A 16,443-nucleotide genomic window follows, 5' to 3' on the forward strand; every position below is an offset into this window, starting at 1 on the left:
GTTCAGGTATTTCCTAGTATTCCAACAATTAAACTGCATACTTGCGCAACAATTACCTCCGACTCGCTGGCCGATTGTCGGCGTTACACGTAACTATACGACTGTAGCAAATAGTGTATATACGTCTGGAGCACTGAAACGATTAGCGTATATTTACGTCTGGAGCAGTGAAGGGGCTAAGCTGACACACTACTTAATCTAACTTATGCTGAGGACAACACACACACCCATGCCAGAGGGAGGACTCGAACCTCTGACGCGGACCGTGACAAGGCGACCAAGACCGCGCAGCTACACGGCGCGGCCGCGTAAGTGACAAGTTGTGTATGTATAGCTGTAAAACTACCGTAGGCTACCGTAGACTGTCCTAGGTAAGCATAGACTACGGTACTTTTCCTAGCAGTCTTGGTCAGTAACGATCATAAACGTGTTACCTGTACTTTCGGTGAGTTACATCCTATGGACGTTACCTCATTTCGTTCACTTTGTTTGGTTATGCGATCAGTGTCATAGTATATTGCCCTAGAAACCGGAACCAGTGAACGGTCTAGCAACTGAGTAAGGATATGTAGAGGGCCTCATAACCTACAGAACACCTTCGTGCAAAATAGCTATCCTCATGTCCACTTAAAAATAAACGGTATTTATAGGAAAATTGAAATTGTAAATGTTAATTCGGGTCTCGTTCGAGAGTTGTTGATCTATAATGTAAAACAAAGGAATGATGTAGTAAATTTTTTTAAAAAATCGATACACACTTATCATACAGCGCTATAAAGAACAATTTCCTCAAACTGAAGGTAAAATTAAAGAAAAAAATTTCAGATTAAACAAAAACGTTCCGAACATTGCTTCAGTACTTTGACAACTTTATATACAACTTGCTTCTGTTGTTCATAAACAACTTTTGCACTTATCAATAATAACCGGATTCCATTGCCTTTAAACATCACGAAAAACGTTCTATTAATTATAACATAATAATAATAATTACATAGACTTCTTATGTTTCGCATGTAAACTGTACTTGAATTATAATTTATTTCTTTGGTTACGTAAAAGCGCAGAAATTACGCGATCGTCTAATTTCTTTTCTTTAAAAAATTTTTATATTTTTTAAGGATATAAAATACACAATAGTCTAACACTGAACGATGTGCGGTTCTAATTATATCAAAACAAAAAACAAAACAAAAAAACAGAAGTCGTCAGTTCCCAGTTTCTCTCTCACACATTCATGCATGTTTCTTTCCCTACCAATGTCATCCAGTACCATTGGTAACCGTATCATTTACTACGCCATTTATGTACCATACCAAAACCGCCGAACTGTAGTTTTGGTAGAGGACAACTCTGTGTGTTTGAGACATGGAATCACTCCAGTCTGGTGGGTCATTACTGAAGACAATTCTACTGCTCAGTTTCATTCTAGGCCTAAAAAGTGTCTGGAGACGCCCTAGACAGCGGCGGGATACTAACCTGACTGGCGCTAAGCCATTATTGATACTTAGAAAATCGTGCATTTCGCCAATATTAATGCTTGTCAAACTATTACTGGTCATAATGGTTTCTGAAGTTTTCAAGTAGACTTAATTTATGAAATTACTTCGTACAAGTTATTTAGTAGTTAAAAGGACCCAAGAAAACTCCTTTTCATTTAATTCATTCGTAGTAAAAATAACCTTTAGCCATTGCTGCTGCGAACTGCTGTAAACCACGTGGAAAAAGACAGTCATCTAAAGAGGTGAGTGCAAAACTTAAGGCCTAAACAGTGACAATGACACGCCACAACATATCATATACGCTAATCCACTGAATTCCGTTGCACAAGCCAGATTCTGTATAACTTGTAGATTCTTATTCAAATACGCAGTCAGCTACCTCAGGTATTCATTGCTACAGGTTCATTTGTTCCTGCAGTTTTTCACATTCAAATACGCAGTCAGATCTCTTATCCGAAGGTTAGCTTTAATTTTTCCATGTAACGGTCTGTTGAGGGCTTAAATGACAGTGAAAATGACACTCCCACAACACGCACATAGCGTTATGCAGGTTAGATTCAGATTACTGACACCTTAGGTTGCTTATCGAGTCCATTTTTAGAGATGAACTTAGGCTTGATTATTGCAAACTCGGGGTAACAATTTCGAGCGTAACCCTGCAATGGGGCCTTACTCTATGCTTGCGAATTTTACCTTGAATTCCATCTTCAAGAATAGCTAAGCCATCTAAATCTCTCCTTGCCATATAAATTAAATTATGTCTTGAATGTGCAAAGATCTGCCATCACCGATCTGAGGGCAGCGTGACACGTCTTCTGTCTCTGATCTCTCGACCAACGCTACTGAAATTTTACTCTCGCAGTCATACCTCGTGTCACAACAATGTTTAGAGTCATCCTCCCATGTTTCGCCCTCAGATTACAATCGATATCTAAATGCTTACTTATTTCCATTAGATAGAAAATCGCAAAATCTTACGCAAGTTGGCTATAATGTTTTCGATACTCAATGTAATATTTAATCAATGTAATGGAGAGTTCTGACACACTCCTTACAGTGTGTAAAATAAATGATGTAATACATATTTATATAAAGTTATGTTACTAAAAGTGCACAAACTTGCCCAATTTTACTGCATTTGAAAAGTGACGTTTAAGATCTTACAACGTTCCGGTTCAGGAAGAGCCATGGCTCGCAACGGACAGCAGTAAACAAAATATATAAAAGCGTATCTGATTGATAATTATTTTATTAGGTTGTATTCAATGCAATTATTGTAATTATTCTTCGTAATAGACCTTCCTTTTTTATATCAATAGGTATAAACTAAATACTATAAATTTCGACAGGGTGTTCGGAAATTCCCATTACAAACTTCTAAGGCTTGAGGAGGGGAGTGAGTACATAATATCCAGAATCAAAACCCATATACGGAAACGTGACGGTTTCAGTTCAGATGTGTTACGCGGCCATGTGTGCTGAGTAAAAGACAGAAGTCTCGGAGCTGCTTCTTGCTGGTATGCAATAGGGTAGAGAGGATGACGTCTACTACGTCAGATGGGCACCTGATGTCACTTAACGTATGCAAAGTTCGTTTTACGAGACTCCTGTAGAGACAAAGGAAGACCTTCTGGGACGAGTTCTGGCCATTGTTCTAAAAATTGAAGAGACACCAGGTGGGATGAAGAGTGAGTACCAGAACATGCTTCGTAACTACAATGTCTGTAACAACGTTGATGGTCTCCACATCGAGCCGCTGTTATAGTGCATCAGTATTGTTCTGAATGTACAGTATGTACAATAAGCTGGTACGTTTTTGATTTGGAATAATGTAGACACGTAATGTTTATGTGTTAAAACAAACAAGTGTGCTTAAGTGATAAACGGATGTTTCGTTAGGTTTCCTTTCGAATATTTACCTAACAGTTCTACTGCGTCACTACTAATTCTGTTCCTGAAGCAGAAGTGGGTAAGTTAAACATCTGAAGCGAAAGCGACGTAGAACGGAAACAGTACATTTCCAGACATGGGATCCTTTTCAAAATATTATGTACTCTCTCTTTTCTACAGATTCTAGAAGTGTGTAAGGGGAATTTCCGAGCACTCTGTATAAACACTGGCTTTAGATATTTCGAAGGTTGATTACATGGTTCAATTGAGAAGTCCTTGTGTATGCTGGTCTGTAGCCTCAACAAATTCTACGAATGGCATGCTAATAAAAAATGATGCACCAAACCTGTTTTTTTTCTACATTTTATGTACTGCTACCGATTTCGAGCGCTATATTATAAAATCTTAAATGTTATATTTGAAATGTAATCTACTTTTGCTTTGTCATGTTTGAACGTGGTTGTTATATTATCGGTGACAGATAACTCAGAACCAATTATCTGTAGCGTACCACTAGAGAATGAGCCATCGCTCAAAACTGGAAGCAGTAAATAATATATAAAAGGGGAACTATTGCGGGTCGGTATTACATTAGTATGCGATTCATACAATGGTTGCATTTAGTGTTTGTCAGCGATCTTTCTTCCCTTTATCGATCCACAAGAATAAAAATTAAACATCATAAAATTCGTGAAGCATAGTAGTCCGATGTATATAATGGGTATTAATCGTTTACTTGTGACCGAGAAAAACAGTATTGTAGTATCCGATGCACGTACAACACGCTCAGTGGCATTGTAGCGAGAAGGAAATGCTTCTCTAGGCGGTATCACTAACCTGGTGTCTTGCTGCTTTGGTTAAGTCCCTCGTAGCACAATAGTAGCGCTCAGTCGTCAGGTTCGATGTAGGTGGTGATCCTGCTGAAGTGGAGTGTTTAGGGATGCCAGTTATTAATTGTCAACAACGTTTGTACTATACTTGTTTTAATACAGAAATTGCTTTGTCACACACGTCACAGAATCAGCGATTGCAATATGGCGGCTCTGGACGCCGTTATATTCGACCCTTTACACACATTAACGTTTCTGATATTACATAACGATAGACACTGCCCACGACACGTGGCGTTCTTATACTTATAACTTCACTTTATATCTTGTTTAACATTTGAAATGTGCTCTCGCGACCGTTCTTTTAGAGCCGCCCCGGTTACTCGACCGTGCGTTTTGAGTGGCTCCTCACGACTAACTCGTCCTGTCTTCCCGAAGGACAAGAGAAATATATATATATATATATATATATATATATATATATATATATATATATATATATATATATATATATACAGGGTGATTCAGAAATGCATGTAAATATTTTAAGGGTGTATTTGTGAGGTAAATATAAGACAAAAATGTTCTATAAATGTTTTTCCATAAACGTTTAATTCCAGAGTTATCGTTAAAATACGAAAGTCATGTCCGTATCAAAACGACGTCAGTGCAAGCAGCAGGATGCCATATTCTGGTACGTAATGCACATACGTATCTCCCAACAGTTGATTCGAAACTGCATGAATAGTGTTTGTTTGTGTTTGCAATTACTGTTTACTCCTACTGTACAGAAGATGGCGCTGATGTTGTTGGTAACGGAAACGTACTTCCTGTCGTTCATTCATCGTCGGAAGGCTACAGGTTTCGTGCACATGATGTACTCAAACAGTGAGTATGCTGATATGCACCTTGTGTATGGTGCAGCAGATGGAAACGCACTTGCAGCAAGACGAAGGTACAGTGAGCTGTTTCCAAGACGACGGTTACCAAGTCATCAGACGTTTGTATCTGTGGACAGACGTATGCGGGAGTATGGCATTCGTCCTGGGCCACATTCAGGTCGACCACTTGAGCATGCAGTGAACGTCGAGGAACATGTTTTGGACCTGGTAGACCAAGATCCAGCCATCAGTACGAGACAAATTAGTGCAGATGTACGACTTCCACAATCTACTGTATGGCGGCTGCTTCGGAGACAACAGTTGCATCCATTTCACCTGCACAAAGTGCACGAATTGACACCTGCAGACTATCCTCGCAGTCAGCAATTCTGCCAGTGGTTACAAGAGCGTCATTTGAATGATCCAATGTTCATTCGGCGGATATTATTCACAGATGAGGCCATGTTTACTCGTGCGGGTGTAATCAATTCGCATAATATGCACCAGTGGGCTGTCGAGAATCCTGGCGCGAGAATTTTGCGTGGATATCAACATCAATTCTCCATAAACATTTGGTGTGGTATTGTGGGGAATGACTTACTCGGACCTCATGTTCTACCTCCAAGGCTGACTGGGCACGCTTACCGCGAATTTTTGGAGGGGGAATTGCCTGGATTGTTACAGGATGTCCCTCTTGCAACACGAGCCACCTTGTGGTTTATGCACGATGGTGCTCCTGCCCATTGCAGCCGCAACGTAAGGGCGTACCTCAATGATGCGTATCCACATCGATGGATAGGTCGCGGAGGACCAATTGCTTGGCCAGCCAGATCACCTGACCTGAACCCTTTAGACTTTTATTTATGGGGCCGACTAAAGACATTGGTGTATTCTTCTGCAGTACCGAACAAAGAAGTGCTACAACAAAGAATTGAAGGTGGTTGTGAAATTATTCGTGGAGAGTTGAACGGACTGTGTAATGTGCAGAGATCATTGCGGCGACGAGCACGGGTCTGTCTGCAAGTTCAGGGACAGCATTTTGAACATGCATTGCATTAAGATTTGTGAAAATACAGTACAGTACACTCTGTAAATTCTTCACGTATTTTCCTTAGTTATTTTGCATTGATTTAGTTCAATCAACAGGAACTAAAGTAATACAGTATTCGCGAGGAATTGTTTCAGTTTGTTACGTCACGTTTATTTACCAGTTTGCGTTTTTAGTCCAAATGCACTGTAATTAAACTGTGAACTCTGGGAAGTAAATACTTTACGTTGTATTGAATGTATTATCATGTTTTGTTCATAACTCTGTAATAAGCCAAGTATAGCAAAAATTGTATAGAACATTTTTGTCTTATATTTACCTCACAAATACACCCTTAAAATATTTACATGCATTTTTGAATCACCCTATATATATATATATATATATCCAAACTTTCAGCCAATGTCCTTTCAGATCGCTAGATCGCTGTTGCTAGGCAGGTCTGACGTCACGTTTGCGGACATTGTGAAGGGAATTTGTCTCTGAACACTGTTTCAGATTGTAAGATCATACTCCCTAATAGTCGTATCCTGTCCCTACTAAGGTTGCACAACACTACCTCCTATGATTTCAACACTAAAAAATTAACGCTCTTGCTGACGCTTAATTGTTAAATGTACATGTAGCTTGGCCGCTACTGAGCATTCCGGACCGCATAAATATGCATTATACTTGGCTTAAGCACGTGAAGGGAATGCACATATGCATTACACAAGGTCTGACACAGTACTGTAATATTCGATACACGGCCTAATTCGTTACGACGTGATGGACGTCAGTGGTTGAGGGTCACTCAAGAATATAAATTAAACATCATAAATTTCGTGAAGCATAGTAATCCGAAGTGTATTATGGGTATTATTCGTCTAGATGTCACAGTGCGAAACAGTATTGTAGTATCCAATACACCGCCTAGCACAGTATTGTAATATCCGATGCACGCCCTAAATCGTTACGAATTCCATTATGTACGTCAGTGATTGAGAGTGTAGCACCAGTTCCACATCATTTAAATCGTTCCAAAGTGACCAGTGTTCTTTTTTTTTTTTTTAAGAAGCGATTTGATAATATTTTGTCAACAAAACGCGGGGCGTTTGCGGCGCAGTCTCAGCGCGCGCGACCCTGTGCCTGCCCGAGGCGAGCGAGGTGGAGGTGGTGACGGGCCCGCACTTCGGCGGCCGCGTCGCGGCGGAGGGCGCCGCCGGGTCTCGCTGCTCGCTGGACGGCGACGCCCGCAGCGCGCGCGCCGTCTACGTGCTGCGCGTCGACCACGCGGCGTGCGGCGGCGCGCGCAACGCCACCGCCGTCACCACCTACGTCACCGTGCAGGAGAGCGCCGCCATACTGACGCACTCGACGCGCCGCTTCCTCGTCATCTGCTCCTTCCAGCCGGACACGCTCACCGTCAGGGCAGGGTGCGTCCTCCACTCCTTACCACTGGCCACTTGCTGGGGCCTTGAACACCTCGACATCAACCTGTGTTCATTTGAAATGGCATTAATACGAGCACCTAATACACTACTGGCCATTAAAATTGCTACACCAAGAAGAAATTCGGATGATAAACGGGTATTCATTGGACAAATATATTATACTAGAACTGACGTGTGATTACATTTTCACGCAATTTGGGTGCATAGATCATGAGAAGTCAGTACCCAGAACGACGACCTCTGGCCATAATAACGGCCTTGATACCCCTGGGCATTGAGTCAAACAGAGCTTGGATGGCGTGTACAGGTACAGCTTTCCTTGCAGCTTCAACACGTTACCACAGTTCATCAAGAGTAGTCATATTGTGACGAGCCAGTGGCTCAGCCACCATTGACCAGACGTTTTCAGTTGGTGAGAGAATGTGCTGGCCAGGGCAGCAGTCGAACATTTTCTGTATCCAGAAAGGCCTGTAGAGGATCTGCAACATGCGGTCGTGCATTACCCTGCTGAAATGTAGGGTTTCGCAGGCATCAAATGAAGGGTAGAGCGACGGGTCGTAACACACCTGAAACGTAACGTCCACTGTTCAAAGTGCCGTCAATGCGAACAAGAGGTGACCGAGACGTGTAACCAATGGCAGTCCATACCATCACGCCGTGTGATACGCCAGTATGGCGATGACGAATACACGCTTCCAATATGTGTTCACCGCGATGTCGCCAAACACGGATGCGACCATCATGGTGCTGTAAACAGAAACTGGATTCATCCGAAAAAATGATGTTTTGCGATTCGTGCCCCCAGGTTCGTATAACATCGCAGGCGCTCCTGTCTGTGATGCAGCGTCAAGGGTAACCGCAGCCATGGTCTCCGAGCTGATAGTCCATACTGCTTCAAACGTCGTCGAATTGTTCGTGCAGATGGTTGTTGTCTAGCAAACGTCCCCATCTGTTGACACATGGAACAAGACGTGGCTGCACGATCCGTTACTGCCATGCTGATAAGATGCCTGTCATCTCGACTGCTAGTGAAACGAGGCCATTGGGATCCAGCACGGCGTTCGGTATTACCCTACTGAACCCACCGATTCCATATTGTGCTAACAGTCATCGGATCTCGACCAACGCGAGCAGCAATGTCGCGATACGATTAACCGCTATCGCGATGGACTACAATAAGATTTTTATCAAAGTCGGAAACGTGATGGTACGCATTTCTCCTTCTTACACGATGCATCACAATAACGTTTCACCACGCAATACCGGTCAACTGCTGTTTGTGTATGAGAAATCGGTTGGAAACTTTCCTCATGTCAGCACGTTTCAGGTGTCGCCACCGGCGCCAACCTTGTGTGAATGGTGTGAAAAGCTTATCATTTGCATATCACAGCATCTTCTTCCTGTCGGTTAAATTTCACGTCTGTAGCACGTCATCTTCGTGGTGTAGCAATTTTAATGGCCAGTAGTGTAATAACGCACAATCCGAAACCCGCAACTTCTGTGAGTAAAATCACGTCGTTGCCATTTGTTATCCAATATTGCAGACGATCTCCTAATTATAAATGGAACCTCGCAGAATGCCAAAAAAAGACTAGAACTACTGATGCAGATAGCTAATAACGCAGGGCTACAAGTAAAAAAAGCAGAAACGTGACCAGTGAAAGTAACTTATGAAATATACTGAAAACTAAGTGTGGCAACATCAGGAAAACAGGCACGTTTAAATTTATGGGAGGAGATTTAACTATAATAAAAATGGCTCTGAGCACTATGGGTCTTAACTGCTGTGGTCATCATTCCCCTAGAACTTAGAACTACTTAAACCTAACTAACCTAAGGACATCGCACACATCCATGCCCGAGGCAGATTTCGAACCTGCGACCGTAGCAGTCGCACGGTTCCGGACTGAGCGCCTAGAATCGCTAGACCACCGCGGCCGGCGGGTAACTATAAAAGCTGAAGAAGAAGCAGCTAAAACCAGAAATGAAAAAATCTAAAGAGCATGCATAAAAGTGAGAAATCTATACAATAAAAAACGTTTTCCTAAAGATGTTAAATTCAGGCATTGTAATACGGCTGTAAAACCACAATTCCACTTTTATCTCTATGCAAAATGACATTACAAGACATCAGTTTCGTAATTCTCCTATCAAAGGGAACCGTTTGATACACATAACAATTACGTTCCGTTTAATTTAAATTTTTAATTTATATTTTTATCTGTTTTTAGCCTTCCACGTCTCTTTCAACATGGCTCAATCAACATTTAACCGTGATTTGCATGCGAACAGATCTGAAAATCTCAGTCACTCCAAAAGTCATTTAGATTGACCATATCATCCATCTAACACACCTTCAACATAACTTAAAATGATATGTAACTTAACCTGATTCGTAAGATAAGCTATACTTCTCACTTAAGGGGAATAACAAGCCACCTGAGAAAGATAAGCAGATTGAGCTGAGGGTAGGCAGTTGTGAGAGGCTTGGCACGATATCGACGGGTGTACCAAGCAGACGCTTTGACAGCTATAGATGTGCGTATTTTCAGGATCGCGCTGCATTTTATTATTACATTTTTTATAATGTGAAGATATAGAAAAGAAAGAAACAACAACCTTGCCAAAAAACTGAGGAACAAAGATGACAGCTGGGTTTTGAGACAAAATAAGGAAATATACTCATTCAGCCACGAACTGATGAGATTCGGGAAAAGGGACATCTAGACGGAATGAAGGAAGAAATATAAACACAGAAGATCCAAACATTCCTCTATAACAGGAAACCAGAGCAGATGGGTAATGTGGTAAGACATAAATGTAGAAGTCAACAGAGACGCATTCGTCCTAGAAGTCAAGAAATTCAAAGGAAGATAAAAGAAACAGGTCGAGTCAGTTGGGCGGATGAAAGGAAAACAGCTCGTTCAGAGGAAGTGAAATAGTCTTGCAGAAGGATGAAGCAAAAGAGAAATAAATAGTTGTCTTGTTTAGGTCCTTAATTACTCCAAACGAAAGAAGATACTTGAAAATTTGGGGCTACATTTGTTTATTTCGTCTCGAGACATAAATTACAGTACAAGTGAGACGCACTGAATTATTTTGCTGCATCAGTGTTGCCACCTTCACACTAGTAAAAAAAAAAACAGCGTCATCTTGAAAATAGAATGTCGCTTGCTACACCTGTCGATACTGAGCCAAGACTCTGACAACTGTCTACCCTCGGCTAATGGTGCTTTGATTAGATTAGATTAGATTAGTCTTTCGTTCCATAGATCCGTGCTGAGGAGATCCTCGTGGATGTGGAAACATGTCAATTTTTTTAAAGCTGAAATAACAATACTAATAGTATGAATATATGCAATGCATCATTTGTTTCTATTAAAAGATTCGTCAATGGAGTAGAAGGAGTTGGCCACTAGTAAGTCTTTCAGTCTCCTTTTAAACTGATCTTTATTTATAACTAAATTTTTAATGTTTCCTGGCAAATTATTGAAGATGAGTGTTCCTGAGTAGTGGACCCCTTTTTGAACTAAAGTAAGTGCTTTTAAGTCCTTGTGCAGATCATTTTTGTTCCTGGTATTTTATGTATGAACTGAGCTGTTTGTTGGAAAAATAGATATATTATTTAGGACAAATTTAACTAAGGAGTAAATATACTGAGAGGCAGTAGGTAGTATACCCAGGTCTTTGAAGAGGTTTCTACAGGACGTCCACAAATTTACTCCACAAATAATACGTATTACACGCTTTTGGATTCTGAAAACTTTTGTTTGACTTGAAGAGTTACCCCAAAATATTATACCATATGACATTATGGAATGAAAGTAGGCAAAGTATGCAAGCTTCTTCATTTTTATGTCGCCTATATCTGCTGACACTCGAATTGCAAATACAGATTTGTTAAGGCGTTTCTGTAGTTCTGTGGTGTGCTCCTCCCAACTGAATTTATTATCAAGTTGTAATCCCAGGAATTTAAGACTGTCAACCTCTTCTGCATATCTTATGCATATACTGGGTGGAAACCTCTTACAGGTTCTGAATTGCATATAGTGAGTATTTTCGAAGTTTGATGTCAGTGAGTTGGCTTTAAACCATTTATTAATATCCATGAAAATATCACTAGCAGATCTTTCTAGAACTACAATCGACATACTATTTATAGCAATACTTGTGTCATCTGCAAACAAAGTGAACTCTGCTTCTGGCAGTGTAACTGATGAGAGATCATTAATATACACAGCAAAAAGCAATGGCCCTAAGAGGGATCCTTGTGGGACACCACATGTAATTTCTTCCCATTCTTACGATGACTGATGACTTAATTCACTAGTCCCTTGCACTGACACCCTTTGTTTCCTGTAAGTGAGGTATGACTTGAACCATTTTGCAGCACTGCCCGTGATACCATACAATTCTAATTTATTTAAAATGATGTTGTGGTTTACACAATCGAATGCCTTTGACAAATCACAGAAAATACCTGCTTCTTGTAACTTGTTATTTAATGAATTAAGTACATTTTCACTGTAGGTGTAAATAGCCTTCTCGATATCAGAACTCTTCAGAAATCCAAACTGTGTTCTTGATAATATGATATTTGTGGTCAGATGGTTGAGAAGCTGCCTGTACATTACTTTTTCTAAAATTTTTGAGAATGCTGGCAAAAATGAAATCGGTCTGTAGTCTGATGGTATCTCTTTATCCCCTTACTTGAATAGAGGCTTAACATCTGCATATTTTAGCCATTCAGGAAATGTCCCAGTTATAATTGACTGGTTGCACAGGTAACTTAGAATTGTACTAAACTCCCAAGAACATGCCTTAATTAACTTTGGTGATATTTCATTGTAACCACAAGAACGCTTTGTTTTTAAAGATTTTATTATAGAAGTTATTTCTTTTGGTGAAGTTAGTGACATATTCATGTACCTGAATCTATTTGTAAAGGCTAATTTCAGATATTTAAGGGCATTATTTACTGATCCTGACAGTCCCATCCTATCAGTAACGGATATAAAGTACTTGTTAAATAGATTTGTCACACTATGCCCATCGGTTACTAATGTGCTATTTGCTCCTGTTCCTTTCTGGTTCTACCATTCTCCTCTTTCACTATATCCCGTATTGTTTTTATTTTGTTCCCTGACATTGCTATCTTCTTCTAGTAGTGCATTTGTTTAGATGTCTGAATTACTTTTTTCAATATTCTACAGTATTCTTTGTATTTAGCTAAATCATCAGCATTGGAGCTATTCTTGGTCGACAGATACATTTTCCTTTTTGTCTTACAGGAAATCTTTATTCCTTGTGTAATCCATGGTTTTATTATAGACTTCTGATTAATTTGAGTAACTTTTAGAGGAAAACGATTTTTAAACATGATACTGACATTGTTCATGAATGTGCTATATTTTTCATTCATCTTTCTCTGGTGGCTTGTTAGTCGCATTGCATCAAACAAGCCTTAAGCGAAAAGTACGACCTACCTTAAAAAACAAATTAAGTTACATATAATTTTAAGTTCTGCTGAAGGCCTATATGGATGATACAGTCCACCTAAATGACTTTTGGAATCGCTCAGAGATTTCCAGTTCTTTTCGTGTGCAACTCATCGCTTTGTGTTCATTGAACCATGTTGAAAGAGATGTGGAACGGCTAGAAATACATAAAAATAAAATTAGCAGAAACTTACTAAAATATGAATTAAACAGAATGTAACTGTCATCTTATCTGATGGTTTCATTTGATCGGAGGATTACGAAACTAATATCCGATTTCGTCTAGGGTAGGTGTTACGAGAATTATCGATGTGACTTTATTTTCAGTAAAATTTGTTACCGGAATCGATATATTTTGTGCTCTTGCTTCTACTGAAATTCAAAACGGTTTTCTAAACAAATGCGATATTTTCAGATGATCCTTTCTCTCCTATCAGGTTTGCCGGGATTAGTTAATAGAAGCAATCATCCATGCTGTTGCGGCGTTCTTGAGTCTGAAGATGGGTTTGATGCAGCTCTCCATGATACTCTATCATGTGCAAGCCTCTTCATTTCCGACAAACTATTGAAACTGAAATTCTTCTCAGTTTGCTTACTCTATTCATCTCTTGGCCTCCGTCTACTATTTTTACCTCCCGCACTTCCCCTCCGATACTAAACTGGTGATGCCTTAATGTCTCAGAATGTCTTCTATCAACCAATCCCTTCTTTTGGTCAAGTTGTGCCACAAATTTGATGTCTCCCTAAGTTTATTCAGTACCTCAGTTGCCTGTGTAATCTTCAACATTCTTCTATAGCACCAAATTTCAAAATCTTCTGTTCTCTTTTTATCTAAACTCTTTATCGTCCATGCTTCAGTTCCCTACACTCCGCTACACTCCAGACAAATACCTTCAGGAAATACTTCCTAACACTTCAATCAATATTCGATGTAAACAAAATTTCTCTTCTTCAATAACGCTTTTCTTGCCATTTCCAGTCTACATTTTATATCTATCAGTCATTTTGGTCCCCAAATAGCAAAACTCATCTACTACTTCTCGTTTCCTAATCTAATTCCCTTAGCGTCACCTGTTTAACGCGACTACATTCCATTATCCCTGTTTTGCTTTTGTTGATGTTGGTTTTATACACTCCTTTCAAGACGCTGTCCATTCCATTCAACTGCTCTTCCAAGCCCTTGGCTGTCTCTAACTGAATTACAATGTCATTGGCGAAAATGTTTTTGTTTCTTCTCCCTGGTTTCTGTGCAGGCTGTAAATGGCCTTTCGGTCTCTGTATTTTACGATGTCCTCCATAAAACCTGTTATATCAGCATGAATAAGAGGTGGTTCTGATTTCCAGTAAACATCGTACTGTTAGTCATAATTTAAAAAAACAAAAAAAAAGCGATAACTTGAATTGCACAACGAGAGATGTTATAGTAAATTTGAATAATACAGGGTGTCGCAAACAAACCTCCCTAATTTCAAAGACCCAGGAAGAAACCACAGTAGATACGACAATGAAAAACGCACCGCATTGTAGAGCACCTCAAAGAATTTATTTATTTCTCATCAGTATACCTATGTATGTGTACCATTTGTAGCACGAAGACTATCGAGTCTATATTTAATTTCTTGCCACGTTCTTTGTAACATTTCCTCTGTTACTGTTGCAATCGCATTAGTGACACGATGTCGCAATGTAGGGATATCGTCCACTTTGGTCGCATACACGAGGTTCTTCACGAATCCCCACGTGAAGAGATCAAGTGGTGTAATGTCGGGTGAACATGGTGGCCAGACAATGGGCCCTGTGCATCTGATCCAACGACTGGGAAATTTCCTATCCAGGAACTTGCGAACAGGCATTGACCAATGTGGCGGAGCTCCATCTTGTTGAAAAATGATGTTGGTTCTCAAGTCTTGTATCTGAGGGTACACAAACTGCTGCAACATGTCCAGATATACTGGCCCATTCACTGTTTGTTCCATAAAGGAGAACGGTCTAACAATCCTGTCGTGCATTAGCCCACACCCGATGTTTAGATCAGGGCTATTACAAACATGTTCAATGTCAACGTGCGGATTTTGTGAACCCCAAATCCCAACATTATGCCTGTTAACCCTTCCTGATAGATGAAAGGTTGGCTCATCTGAGAAGAAACATCTTTCCAGGAAGCTGGCGTCCATATCAATACGCTGCAGCAAATTGTTGTCGGCATGGTTTGTCGTTCAGCGTCAGATGTTGCAGAATTTGCACTTTGTAAGCACACATACAAAGACGCTGGTGAACTACATGATGCAATGTTGATCGAGGTACATCAGGTTGCCTAGATGCTTGACGAATTGACTTAGCTGGGCTTCTGAGAAACATTTGTGTGATGTCCTCCACTGTCTCTTCTGAAACTCCATAACGTGCACCGCCAGTATGTTTCAGAGCACTTCCTGTTGCCAGAAACTTCCTATACCATTCCTCAATTATTTTCATATCAGGTGGATCACATTCATACACTCGGCGATAATTTCTTTGCACAGTAATTGGTGATATTGTTTCTGCAAACCACACTACTGCTTGCGTGCGCTGCTGTGGAGTCACCAGTTTTCACTTCATGCGACCATGCTGCACTCTGGCGACGATACTTGGCACTTCTGACGCAGGAATATAAATTCTTTGAGATGATCTGCAATGTCGTGCATTTTTCGTTGCAGTGTGTACCGTGGTTTTTCTCTCCTGGGTCCTTGAAATCGGGGAGTTTTAATTGGGACACTCTGTATCTTTGAGTAAACAAGTAGCTGTCAAACTTGAATTTCTACGATTGTCAAAAATAATAAAAAACGTATTATAGTTTAAGTGCAAGTTCAAATCACAAACAGCTTTAAAATGTTACTGAAAAAATATTACATCCAGCAATTACGTACAGCAGTAACAGTTTTCTTGAAGTTGACATATATCCGTTTACAACGTCAGGCCATGTTCTGATGAACGCAATGAAGCCAAAAAGAGCTTATGGTAATATATCAAAGAGCATACTGTCTATTAATTATCTTCACACTGCATTTAGTTACAGAATTTCTATCGATGTTGTGCTGTAGCCAAAAGTATGTGTCATGTTACATCAGACCCAAATTTTATAAGGTAAAAATTTAGGTTTGTACTTCACAAATTAGGAACCGAAGCCATCCGTTAGATTCATGACGAGAGCTTACAATCGGTCTCGGATTAATGAAAAGAACGGCAAAATCAATAGAATTATATAGCATATCGATGAGTAGGGATAACTAGGGAGTGAGCGTTCAGATACGTAGAACAGAGGTTTTTTCACCAACATACACTGACTCCGAAAGCCAAATGGCTATGGGGCAGTGTCAACTTTCCC

General features: G+C 40.2%; 1 protein-coding gene across 3 annotated transcripts in view; it reads left to right on the plus strand.

The window, feature by feature from the left end:
- LOC126335153 (uncharacterized) overlaps window positions 1-16,443 on the plus strand; it is a 459,220-nt gene that overhangs the window by 407,924 nt on the left and 34,853 nt on the right. For all 3 annotated transcript variants that reach the window (XM_049998126.1, XM_049998124.1, XM_049998125.1), the window contains one exon: window positions 7,257-7,566. In XM_049998126.1, coding sequence (XP_049854083.1) covers window positions 7,257-7,566 — 310 coding nt within the window. The remainder of the gene's footprint in view (window positions 1-7,256; window positions 7,567-16,443) is intronic.

Source organism: Schistocerca gregaria, chromosome 2 (assembly GCF_023897955.1).
Source record: "Schistocerca gregaria isolate iqSchGreg1 chromosome 2, iqSchGreg1.2, whole genome shotgun sequence".
NCBI lineage: Eukaryota > Metazoa > Arthropoda > Insecta > Orthoptera > Acrididae > Schistocerca > Schistocerca gregaria.